This window comes from Botryllus schlosseri, chromosome 10 (assembly GCF_051294905.1).
Source record: "Botryllus schlosseri isolate E-star chromosome 10, Bs_hap1, whole genome shotgun sequence".
In the NCBI taxonomy this organism is placed as follows: Eukaryota; Metazoa; Chordata; class Ascidiacea; order Stolidobranchia; family Styelidae; genus Botryllus; species Botryllus schlosseri.
In genome coordinates this window covers 19,924,066-19,936,698 of record NC_137245.1, presented here as the reverse complement: position 1 = coordinate 19,936,698, position 12,633 = coordinate 19,924,066, and the positions used below count along the sequence as shown (strand labels likewise).

General features: G+C 39.9%; 1 protein-coding gene across 2 annotated transcripts; it reads left to right on the top strand.

Annotated features, from left to right (window-relative positions):
- The first annotated feature begins 434 nt into the window (after nucleotides 1–434).
- LOC145448001 (uncharacterized) lies at nucleotides 435–12,469 on the top strand. Of its 2 annotated transcripts, XM_080326309.1 has the most exons (15): nucleotides 435–1,094; nucleotides 1,209–1,330; nucleotides 1,847–1,920; nucleotides 1,984–2,086; nucleotides 4,631–4,769; nucleotides 6,936–7,032; nucleotides 7,101–7,213; nucleotides 7,531–7,679; nucleotides 7,761–7,837; nucleotides 9,090–9,292; nucleotides 9,357–9,591; nucleotides 9,652–9,761; nucleotides 9,823–9,975; nucleotides 10,757–10,933; nucleotides 11,768–12,469. In XM_080326309.1, the coding sequence occupies exons 2-15, from the start codon at nucleotides 1,272–1,274 to the stop codon at nucleotides 12,050–12,052; spliced, it is 1,974 nt and encodes a 657-aa protein (XP_080182435.1). In that variant the 5' UTR covers nucleotides 435–1,094; nucleotides 1,209–1,271; the 3' UTR covers nucleotides 12,053–12,469. The 2 variants fall into 2 exon arrangements, with proteins under 2 accessions (XP_080182435.1, XP_080182436.1); XM_080326310.1 differs by lacking the exon at nucleotides 435–1,094 and having other exon boundaries at nucleotides 1,117–1,330; nucleotides 7,116–7,213.
- Nucleotides 12,470–12,633: the final 164 nt, after the last annotated feature.

The window sequence follows — 12,633 nt, the reverse complement described above, 5'->3', positions numbered from 1 at the left end:
CATCACGTAGACATGGGCGATTGAATACAAAGGCTATGTATTGTTGCGAAATTATGATAACGCGAGATTCTGATTCTACAGGTTTATGGCGGGAAATGGATTAACTTTCAGTCTCCGCAATCGAAAATGACTTGTATTGTCTACCTTTATATAATACAAGCATTCGATAAATTCGGGGGTGTTGTCAGCGGGGACCTGGTTGCGGTTGCGAATATTCGATATATATACAATATTAGGTATGGTAGAAAATTATATTAGGTAATTCAGTAGTATATCCATCCATGTGTGTTGTTATATCGAAGCATACAGATGAATGTTGAAAGAACTATACACAGAAGTTGAGGTAGCCAGGGTTTTACAAAAGACCATTCGCTATTCACGATCCAGATACATAACTTACTAGGTAACTTTAATTGTTTCAGACAGGTGGTGGTACACGAGTTTGATAAACTAGACTGGATTCTCGCTTTGAATTCAACCAGATTCACACTATGAATGCCACACAGGATATTATATTTAATGTTTCTAAAATAAACACGTCCCATTGTTAGAAAGTCGGGTTGTTAAGCCTAGACAATTTAAACAGATCATATATCATCAAATGTGTGGTATCGTATATACGACCTCCACAGTAGTCAAGAATGGCCGTCAGAAGATTGGTTAAGACAAGTTACAGAGCACTAACAGGAATTGTGCGCAAAGCATGTGATGGTTAGTTGAAGCTAAATCCCCACTTCAAATCATATAACGAGATTTACAGTAGTCGATATCACAGTAATCGAAGCCTGGAGAGGTCGTGGTAGGAAGATATCTACTTATTGGCACTTAGGATGCTAATGAGCTTGGTCAACTGACTTGACCGCGCAAAGTAAACCACGGTGTTTGCTCTTATACAGTAAGCTAGCTGCCAGTATAATAAACTTAAATAGCATGAGAGATCGACGCTTGCAAATTTGTTGAAGTTACACTCTCGGCTGATATAGAAAGTTACAAGTAATAGGACTAAAATACCAGTGAGGAGCTCCTACTTTTTACAAAAGTTCAATGTTGGGCTAGCAATATAAGGCATTAGATCTGCGATAACGAAATTTCAGGTACAGCTGCTTCTTTCTAGTATATTTGATCTGCGATATCGTGGTTTTCTAGGGTGTGTTTGCAGTACCAGGTTTGATTTAATTCGATTTTATTAAATTGATGTAATATTGCAGTTTGAATTACATAAACTCCGAACGCATCTTTGCGGAACGAGTTTCAACACTTGGGAAAACGTAATGCCTGACGCAAAAGATGAAAAACCAGACGAGCCCGAGAAAAAGGTTAAAAAGAGAAAGTAAGCTGCATCCAAACGACAACGTTTCTGACACAACGTGATTATCCAGAACCAAAACATTCCGCATTTGTCATTTTAAGTCCCACGGTCGCACATGCAGATGCCACATTTGGTTGATATTAGATTATCAAAAGAATATGTATTTTCAACGATAAATAATGTATAGGCGATAACCAAGAATGTATGGTGAGTGTCTCATACAGCGATTATATACCTATCGTAAATATACAAGATGAAAATCGGCTCAAGGGTTTCTGAGCAAGTATTGGTCATGGTAAATGTGGGCTCCATATCGTCGCTAGACCGTTCGTATGCCGTATGCCGTCAGTACAAACGGATTCGGAAACATATGTGCACGCCTGTTCTAAATTAAATAGACCATAGCTGCCCAGCACCATGACATATAAACTATAGCGTTTAGTGAAATCACAAATGCTACCTTCCTGAAATCTCAGGATATGCAACTTTGTAAAGCGAATGCTATGGTTAGAAGCTACATGCTTCTTTATTTTGCAGGAAAGAGAAGAAAAAAGACGGCTTGGGTCAAACTGCAAACGCAAAGCCGCGAAAAACTAAAAAAGTTAAAAAGAGTGAGAATTTGCTAAATCCAACTTGACTAATAACGAAGGATAACGCTGACGCTTTGCGTTTAGGCATTTTCGTGTCATATTCGTCGGATTCAACTTTGAATGAGAGGAAATTTATCGTTGATATGGTGCGACAATTGAAAGAAAATAACTTGGGCGATGATATTTGGTAAATTACTTATAATTCAGAATTATGTATGAGACATCCATGAAAGAATGCATGTGTCGCAATATGACAATTGATAACATGCAAATCGTAAACATGCTTTCACAAGCCTGAAGCAAAATATGTTAGAACATATGACCCATATTAGCAATTCTTAACGTACATTTATGTGCAAATAAGTTAGATATGAGTGATGAGAATCGACAAAAAAACGGATTTCAATTAACTAACAAAATGATCATCAAACGTTATGGTTTGTGACGATTTGCACCGTATAAGCTCGGGCTGAATTAAATTGTATATGCCGTAATACCTCCGAGGTAGATTCTACAATGCGCATGCGCTGTCCGACTCGAGCTGCAGCAAGCGCCATAGCCGGGTGTTGCAGAGTTGTGTGAATGCGATTAAAACAGGCATGTTTAAAACAGGGCACTTGTATAATATGTGTTTGTATTGTTGATTTGTTTTGTTTTTAGCCATGACCATATGAAAAATATCATATAAAATTGCAATATCTGATTCATATGAATGCATGTGCACGACATAGAATGTTCGAAAGTTATAGGCTACTATAATCGTATTCAAGAAATATTTCCACGTGATAAAATCACCAAGAACCGCTCACGCGCAGCAGACTGAGCTGCATAAAGCAGCAATTCCTTCAAATCCGCGCATTATTTTCAATGTTATCCCTAAAATGGTCAGCTTGCACTATGACCATATTTGCAAAATCACACATATAATGTATATTAAAAATATGTCACGATGATAGCGGCTTTTCTCAGAATGAAGGTGCATCAGATAAGCGCTGCGGTTAATTACATGCGGTGGTAACGAAAATCGCCGCTTTCCGATGGATTGAATCAGAAAAAATGGCTCTTTGCTAAGTTTCTAATTTGGCACATTGTTCCCATCTTATTCATCAACATTTCCGCTAGTTTTTGATAGATTTTCATAACGACTGAATGATATCATTATTCTTGTGGTAGATGAGAGAAGTCTTTACGAGTGAGATACAGTGACGTATCCTGGGGAGGGAGTAGAAGCTCTCAAACTCAAAATCTTGAAATTTATGCCAATTATTGGCTGCTGGTCATTGCTCATTAGTTATTACATGATTAGTCCAATATAATACATTTTCCGATAATAGCGGAAGTTATTTAGTGGAAATGGGGTTGCATTTAAAACAAACGGTGTTTTAAAACACTTTGCTTAAAGCATGTTTTAAACAGTGTTTTAAATAAATGCCTTTTTTTTAATTTGTGTTTTTTATTAGTTGTAAAATTATGCTATAATTGCGTAAATACTTTCCAAAAACATGTTGTATCAGCCTACGGACAATTACCACCCGATATAGCCGACGTATATCGATATGGGATAGTTGGAACCCGCAAAATAGTCGGTTCAACATTAATAGTATACAGATATCTCGTCAAAGGAGCTATATTTACCCTATACCGGTATTTCAATTGTCAATGTCAATCCATTATAACGATACAATTGAATATTGGTGACGTCATGGCTTAAAAAACAACAATAAAAAACATGTTTTAAATATGAGCTTTATTTCAAACATGTTTGTTTTAAATTGATTTTTGTTTTAAATGCAACCCAAAGCGGAATACATCAGACAAATCAAATCCGCAAAGTTCGATACGAATGTGGTACATAGCGACAAAAACAAAGTTACTGTCAATAGCTTATCCGACAGTAGCCGCTATTGCACAATGCATGTCTTGAAATCTTGGATTGTACAATGGGTTGATTAATCAGAGAGATAAGCAGACCTAGCGACGCCTGCATGGCTAGCTAAGGCTAAGCTAAATTTTCCAATGCTGAACCGTGGTTTTTCATTATGTTCCACGGTCAAATGTCGGACAACCGGTTGATTAGCGGGCGTTATGACATCACAGAAGTGTATACACAGAAATATGGTTCACACGACGAATCAAATGTAGTGAACTTCGATTTCGTGCAACCATGACGTCACCAATCTTCATTTGTGACTCAACAGCCAATTGGAATCATTGTATGGCTCTTTCAGAATTACAACATTTCATGCTGGTGGCGTCATATTTTGTGTTACGATTGTTGGTTGGTATGCGCTGCTCTTTTGAATTCTCTACTAGCTGCTGACGATTACCCCTGACGAGTGTCAGCCGGAAATATTCGGGTTCATTTCAATATGAATATACTATTCAATTGTATATTAAAGTTCTGTACCTCCAATAAGCTGTTCAATTGAAAATTTAGGGCCAATATGGCTCTTTTGACGAAAAAGGTTCCCGGCCCCTGAACACGGTTTATTAAAACGCATCTTCTAAAGTGCTTAAGTTAAAAACATCGTTTACCGTTCAAAACATATGTTTAAAACGCGCGTTTAAATGCAACCTTAGTTAAATGTGGAATGGGTTTGTGCAGGTGCAGATCGCGGGTCATGTGACTATTGACTTGATTGAAAGAACTAAATACTAATATTGTGCTTAAATGGCTATATACAGCACATCATGTCAGCACCTAATTGACCTTCTTCGAAATAACCAACAGGTTCGACAAAGATGAGGGAGTGGTGAACGATCCAAGCTGGTTGACACTGAGATTGGAAGCAATTGACAGATGTCGCGCCGCTGTACTGCTAATATCTAAGGATTATATGACATGCCCCGTCTCTATCTATGAAAGCAAAGTATGTTTAAACATCGCGGGATGCGTGTTACCATAGTGTCCTATATGGTGTCGACACAAGCAAATCGCACGGTTCAATGAAATTGTATCACGTCACAATTTCCATATGGCTACAGGCAATTTGACGGTGATTTTTGACCGGCTTGCCGAGCATTAAATTTGATGAATTGGGTATCAATCGAAAGCTGACTCTGCACTGATTACGAAAATATAAATTTTATTCCGCTCGCGGCCCTGGAACCCCCACAATCAGCCCCCAATTATTCATTGTCGAGTAGATTGGCAGTGTGACGCAACAATGATGTCTGGCGAAACGAGAGACTCGCTCAAGAGCAAGGATGCGGCCGAGCGGCGAGAGTGGGATCAGCTGACGTCGCGGCAATAGCGATGTGCAAACGCGCCACAGAGAAACGCTGCGCTGTTGATACTTTTTCTATGCGTTTCGGTACAAGCGAGCACACACCAGCCTTTCCTTGACTTGTAAGGGTAGAACTGGGTCCACGGAATGTATTAGGGCCCTACCAATTTTCGCGCAATATCCTTCAGCTGATAGAGATATGTAGGCTACGTCTAAGTAGTCTACATTGGATATGTCAGGATATCGATTGCCTAAGCCCGCTTGTTGCGTAGGGCTCCAGAGACACGTCGCGCTGTTGATGGCGGGTGTCGATACTTTCTATAGTCGCTTTTATGGTTAAGTGTAAGCAGGGAGCATTGAGCATGAGCATACATTACAAGCTTTTATTTGATCCGTATGGGTAGGACTTGGTCCGCGAATGCAGCAGGTAAAATGTTGATTGTTGAATAAAGTTTAACAGCAGGAGTGTCGAATTAAACTGGTATCGCTGTCCGGATTCAATCCGTTACTAGAAAGCTTGCGGGCCATACCTGCCAAATGATTCCAAAATGTTACCATCAAATTCATACCTTTGTTTTTCACTGGAATATATCTGATATCACTATAAACGTTGACGTTGGAAGTTGATTTAGCATTTTTCAATCACCAAATAGTTTTTTTGAATGCCGGGGACCTTTTGCGTCAAAAGTAATACAGTGGTATCACAGATATTTGAATTATATTCATTCTGTAGCCTGTATATATATTCCTAATGTAACTTACGTAATACGGATTTGCAGTATTTTTTTCGCATCTGTGAATAACTGAATGTCCATTGTCCATTCGGCTCAACAGAGTTTGCACTTTTTTGCCTTCTCGGAATTTGGCAAGGTCACCGACGTGGTGCTTATGGGGACTAGAGTGAAAACTAAACACTGTAGTTGTATTACTACAATATGATATATTTACATTATCTAAATTTGCTGTCTTGAGTGAATCTTATTACTTGAAAGTATATTTTTCTTACTAGAAATATCTCTAACAGCTGAAGGATTGCGCGAAAATTGGTAGGGACCAAATACATTCTGTGGACCCAGTTCTACCATTACAAGTCAAGGAAAGGCTGGTGTGTGCTCGCTTTTAGCGAAGCGCATAGAAAAAGTATCAACAGCGCCACGCATCTCTGGAGCCCTACGCAACAAGCGGGCTAAGGCAATCGATATCCTGACATATCCAATGTAGACTACTTAGACGTAGCCTACATATCTCTATCAGCTGAAGGATATTGCGCGAAAATTGGTAGGGCCCTAATACATTCCGTGGACCCAGTTCTACCCTTACAAGTCAAGGAAAGGCTGGTGTGTGCTCGCTTGTACCGAAACGCATAGAAAAAGTATCAACAGCGCAGCGTTTCTCTGTGGCGCGTTTGCACATCGCTATTGCCGCGACGTCAGCTGATCCCACTCTCGCCGCTCGGCCGCATCCTTGCTCTTGAGCGAGTCTCTCGTTTCGCCAGACATCATTGTTGCGTCACACTGCCAATCTACTCGACAATGAATAATTGGGGGCTGATTGTGGGGGTTCCAGGGCCGCGAGCGGAATAAAATTTATATTTTCGTAATCCGTGCAGAGTCAGCTTTCGATTGATACCCGATTCATCAAATTTAATGCTCGGCAAGCCGGTCAAAAATCACTGTCAAATTGCCTGTAGCCAAATGGAAACTGTGACGTGATACAATTTCATTGAACCGTGCGATTTGCTTGTGTCGACACCATATAGGACACTATGGTGTTACCGCCTGTATTTACAATAGGTCGATACCTTTTTAGATCATACTCGAAAGAATCACTTCCGGCGATCCCACAAAACGACCATACATATTCTGTGTCTTATTGGACCCGGTCACGTTATCAAGATCGTTCACGGGTAAATTTTTCACACAGCTAATTAGTGTCATGTAACCTGCACCTAAAACCTATTTCTATGTAACACAGAAACTCTTATGTCAGCACAGGCTGAAGTAGTCGATTTGACGGAATTTTCACAATTATCCAGCGCAGAAAAATCATCATTCGCAGTCGGAGCCCTGATAGAGAGACTTGATCAGGTGCGGTAGACATGACGATATCAAATGTTTCGGATGTAGTAAAACACAAAAGCGTGGTACAGCGAGGACTTTCGAAGACATTGGGCCGAAACAACGGCAAAATAAATCTTACTTATCACAATCATTTCCTTTTGCCGTTGATGAAGTCCCATGTTAGATGTCAAGCATGTTTTTATCCGATACAATCACATGTAACTGACATTATTATTGCTTTGTATAGGCCTACCGGTACTGCGACATACCGGCATTCTACGGCTTAGCGAAAAGCAACGTTAGCCAAGATTCAGAATGAAAATACGCGGTAATTTTCGTATCAGGTTGCATCAATGAAAACGACATACGTTCCACAACTGACAACTCATGATGGAGAGTTTACGGGCGCTTTTCAAGGAAAGCACGTTGTACATTGGTCAACGCATGATGTCAATGAATGGCTTTTTTCGATAGGAATACGAGAATTCTATAGGTATGCATATGCTTGTAGCATTCATGTAGTGTAGTTGAAGAACACAATTCTACTGTAACTCAACTATGGCTTTGCGCCTAGACAAACATTCACCGAGCAATCCGTCGACGGTTTCCTGCTACTAGCTGCGACTCCGTCCGAGTTGCAATGGACGTTAGGTGAGTCTCACTCATCTGCTTTGTTTCGTCACACTTGCCCGACATAGCCGTACTTCAGGGAATGTTCGTCTTTGATTCGACGTAACATAATGGCACAGTAAATCATACGCTGCTAATCTAAATCGGTATTTAAGGTGGGATAACCAGCCTCATGCAAAGTAGTCAACATTGCTAGTCAAGTAGACTAGCAGTGGAAATTGCAAGGTCAAAATAGTATCCAGTTAGCATTTTTTAAGTAGATTCTACCGAGGATTCGCATCGTTCCACTCTCTGGATTGCCACATGCATCAATGCAACTAACATGAAATATCGAAAGATAGCACGAATAATGCAATAAATAGCGAAGTGGTATGTTCCACAGCGAGGCCTACAATACCAGTTTGCTCCTAGTTCGAGCCTGGTGGCTTATTGGCCTGGTGTAAAATGGCCATTGTAGTCGAAACACGGTGGATACCAAAACAACAACAGGCCTAACTTTCAAACAGCCTATACATTTACCGTGATAACGTCGCTATTTCTCCCAGTTGTTACGACAATTTCACTGATTAAAGTGATAAGAACCTACCCCTAACCTATCAAGCAAAAGGAAGTAGTCTGAAGTCATAACTACCGGTGTAAGTAGCGAAGTAGGCTAAACTTATCTCAGTACTTCGAAAAAGTATAAGTACGCTGTTATACTGACCACCATTGCGTAAAAGTACATCCAAGCGACAATGTGGACGAAATTTAACCTAATGCATGCAGTTTTTCCCTATTTATTAATTACTGTATAGTCGTTTGAAACCCTGACAAGAATTGCTCATTTCGGCACTCACAGCCACACAGACTGTTACAGCGAGGGTAGCATTTAAAACAAACGGTGTTTTAAAACACTTTGTTTAAAACATGATTTAAACAAAGGCAGATTAAAAAATGTGTTATCTCCAAGTTGTAAAATGAAGTTGTCAAACCCTCAAAATAGTCGGTTCGACAGTTACAGTACAGATATTTCGTCAAAGGAGCTATATTTACCCTATATTTTCAATTGTCAATGTCAATCCGTTATGACGTCACACTTGAATATTCGTGACGTCGTTGCTTTCAAAAAACACAATAAAAAACATGTTTTAAATTAGGGCCTTGTTTTAAACATGTTTGTTTTTATTTGATTTTTATTTTTTGTTTTGGATGCAACCCTAATTACAGCATCGAAAGGGGTTCGCATAGCAAGTGTATAGTATCTTCCGTGATGATATTTCGATGAAATTTGCAGGAGTGGATTCGAAAATAGCAAGAAAAAAGATAAGTACGCAACTTACGCATATCCTCGAAAAAGAACAGAAAATTGAGGAGAACTGGCATCTCAGAGCTCGCGTCACTCGACCGAAGTCGGATCATGTCTACATAATTTACGATCCTAACGACGCCCGGCTAGCAACTAATCTCAATGCGGATATTAGCCGAAGAGGGTTGAAGGTAACCTCCGCCTGTCCATGAAGACTTGAATTCACATGAACAGACCGTCGTCATGTTTTCAAAGGTTCTCACGCACGGTGTATTAGGACAATCTCGAGATGAATTTCTCCGGTTGAATGGTGGCGCACTAGCTCAATGCAGTCGAGTGGTTTGTGTGCTTACTGAGGCGGCCGCATCGTCACTCTTTGTATTTCATGAAGCGATGATTTGTTCCTGGCTGGGAGGCGGTCGCACAATAATTTCCGCCACATTCAACAATGTATGGGATAAATTGAAAAATCCACTGAAAGCTGCTTTAGGTAAATAAAACAAGGTGAACATTCCCAATGTATCTCGCCACCGCCATCCTTATTTGTCAGGTGATTCACTAGCAATTGATTTTGAAACAAAAATGTATTCGGAAAGCATCGATATATTGGAGCATCAACTGAAGCCCCCGGATAGAATTGCCGGTATTGTTTTGGAGCAGGTTAGCTCGTTTTCCATAGCGTATTACACGGTCGTATCGCAGAGTGAAATCTCTTTTGCAGGCATATATCGATCGAATGAACGATGGTTTACTGCCTCTTCGGCAGTTGTGCTCCCGCAGCTCCATCGCGATACCTCAGACGCCATCTCCGTTCGCAGATGAAGTGATGCACGCAAGAGTTTTTATTAGTTATCAATGGGATATGCAAGCAAAGGTAAGGAAACCCGTGTTATTTTGAGTGATATAATTGCGAACAGCTCCAATGATCGTTTGATAAACCCGGAGGAGTTCATTTGAACTCGTATCCAGCTCGGTGTTGGAATCAAGTCATTACCTTCGAGTCGCAAGTCATCTCGAGTCATTGCACATTTGGACTCGAGTCAAGTCAAGTCACTCGATTTATGGAGGTGACTCGAGTCAAGTCGCAATTCAAGTCAAGTTGTGTTTTGTAAGTACGAATAATGATTTGATTACGTTATTGCATTTTGCTAGCTGTTTGAAATTCAGATTGAGTCAGCATTTATTTTAAATCGAGGGATGAATACAGTTAATTTATCCGCCAAAATAGAGAATAGAATACGAACCTCAGATAGGGGTAACGAATTGATAGGATGCATCACCCAACTACATATCCATGGGATATAATTTAAGCCTGCGCCAATGGTTGACCAGTAATGTAAACTTGTAAATTATATTCGAATTCAATTTAAATCATGCAAGAGACTCACCTAGCACCAATGACCAGTCTTAAGAACAGAGATAGATATCTTATAAATTATATTACTTTACTGCATTTGTAAAGTATAGCGATTTTTATCGACACCGATTACTTGATGACTTGAAATTAACTCGTAACTTTTGCTCCGAGTCACGAGTCAATCCGCATTTCTGGAATGCTGGGTCAAGTCAAGTCAAGTCATACGAAAAAGGTGACTCGAGTCATCTCAACACTGACCAGCTTTGTATATATCTAAATTGACGATGTGTAAATTTAGGTTTTGCGAATCGCTGACCATCTTCAAGAAATTGGTATGCCCTGCTGGGCCGATCTGACAATGTCGACGAGGCCATCTTTATCGCGAATGAGTGTGAGAACCCATTCCTCGAATAATTCCGTCATTGATGCTACGCAATCAGAGACACTGAAAACGCACATTCAAAGGAACATGAAGGTAATGAGACTTACAGGGAGTGGAAGCAACATGAATACACATAGTGAAATAATGCACAATTGCACAGGGTTAATATGCTACTACTGTACCTGTAGGCCTACTGTAAACGAAAATCGTGTAAATCACCGATTTAAATCACAGCGTTGGGTACAAATCAATTAATGGCGCTTTCTGGTATGCATCTTGCTTCGAGGCCCTTTCCATTGGATGAAAACGAGTTAAATACACAAACTATTTTGGAGAGCTATCCCAAGGGGAGTATGTTAAGTTTCGCAGTAGGCCTACCATCCCAAGAAGGCGACAATGGGTAGTACACGTAGGGTTGTATTTAAAACAAATGTGTTTTTTCATGCCGAAATTTTGCTAATATACACATATTTCCTACCCATATCTTTACAGTGTAAATACATTGCAAATGAACAGTGAGGTAGCCAGGAGTGGAAAGGCGGATTAGACACTCCCCCTCAATGATGAATTAATTGTGACGTCATCCTGATTTCTACTACGTTTCCGTCATTTCATAGTTACAAAAGTCACACACCCTTCCACCCGCCAAATCGTCATTTGGTGCTTCTAAATTTATATCTTATCCATACGGTTGGAAATGACTGTGATGGAAAACAGACATATCACGAATTGTACTTATGAGGCGATTAATCCGGTGATACGCAAAATGAATTGAGACCTATATCTATGGGTGGTAACTTTCATATTAGAGTATACCATTGAGTGTCAACACGCACCTTTTTCTTAAAATATATAGAATCACGGTTTAGATTTAGAAGATACACACAAACAAAAATTCTCTAATATATTTCCTATGTTGCATTTCAGACTGCAAGTGTCGTGTTATGTTGTGTCACACCGCAGTACGCAACATGCGCGAACTGTGAACAAGACCTAAATCTGGCGATAAGTCTGCAGAAGCCAATATTACCTGTCATGCTTCGGTGGGTTTCGTGGCCTCCGGAAGGCACCAGTGAGCGAGTAAGAAGAATCATGGTGCACCTGCCAAAGCCTGTAGACATGAGCAATGAAAAACTGTACAGAGCTAATCTATCGATTTTAACGGAAAAGGTGTCGCAGATTGTGAATTCTACTCCTAAAAGTCCGAGATAGAGTTCCTTGTTTGCTAGCAAACGTTACTGAATGGGCGGCGGTAGCAGCATACAGTGGCTTCATTTATGATGCTTCATAAGTATACAACGCGGTATCTCGTCTCACTTAACTACATTATTCATTGGTAGTATATCTCTTCCTTTAAATTATCTATTTGTAAATATATGTGATATTATCATATAAATATCTTGAACAGCCGCCAAACACTTTTACCGAATTGTTATACCTGTACATTGTACGTTGTACAATATACAATACATTGTACGTATAGTCTGAATTATATTTTCACGTTTTACCTTCGTGCTTAAATTTTTCATGTTTTTCATTCCACTTCAATAAATCTTGTGCTCTATTTGGTCGTGATCAATACAGATTATTTGTTAAGCCAATAGATATCTATCGATTTTGTTGATGCAATAGTGTCCGATGACGATATTCCTCTATATGTCGTATAAGGTTCGCTCTGACGGGGTGCGGTCATACAGGCACTTGGTCTGTGATAGTCAATGCTACAGTTCGTATTCGGCCGTCCACTTAGACTATAATGCGGCAAAATACTATTTCGACAAAGATATACCACC

Coding starts and splice junctions, on each gene's coding strand:
- LOC145448001 (XM_080326309.1), top strand. CDS start 1,272: ATGCCTGACGCAAAAGATGAAAAACCAGACGAGCCCGAGAAAAAGGTT. Junction 7,680..7,760: donor GGAATACGAGAATTCTATAG/GTATGCATATGC, acceptor CTTTGCGCCTAG/ACAAACATTCACCGAGCAAT. Junction 10,934..11,767: donor ACATTCAAAGGAACATGAAG/GTAATGAGACTT, acceptor GTTGCATTTCAG/ACTGCAAGTGTCGTGTTATG.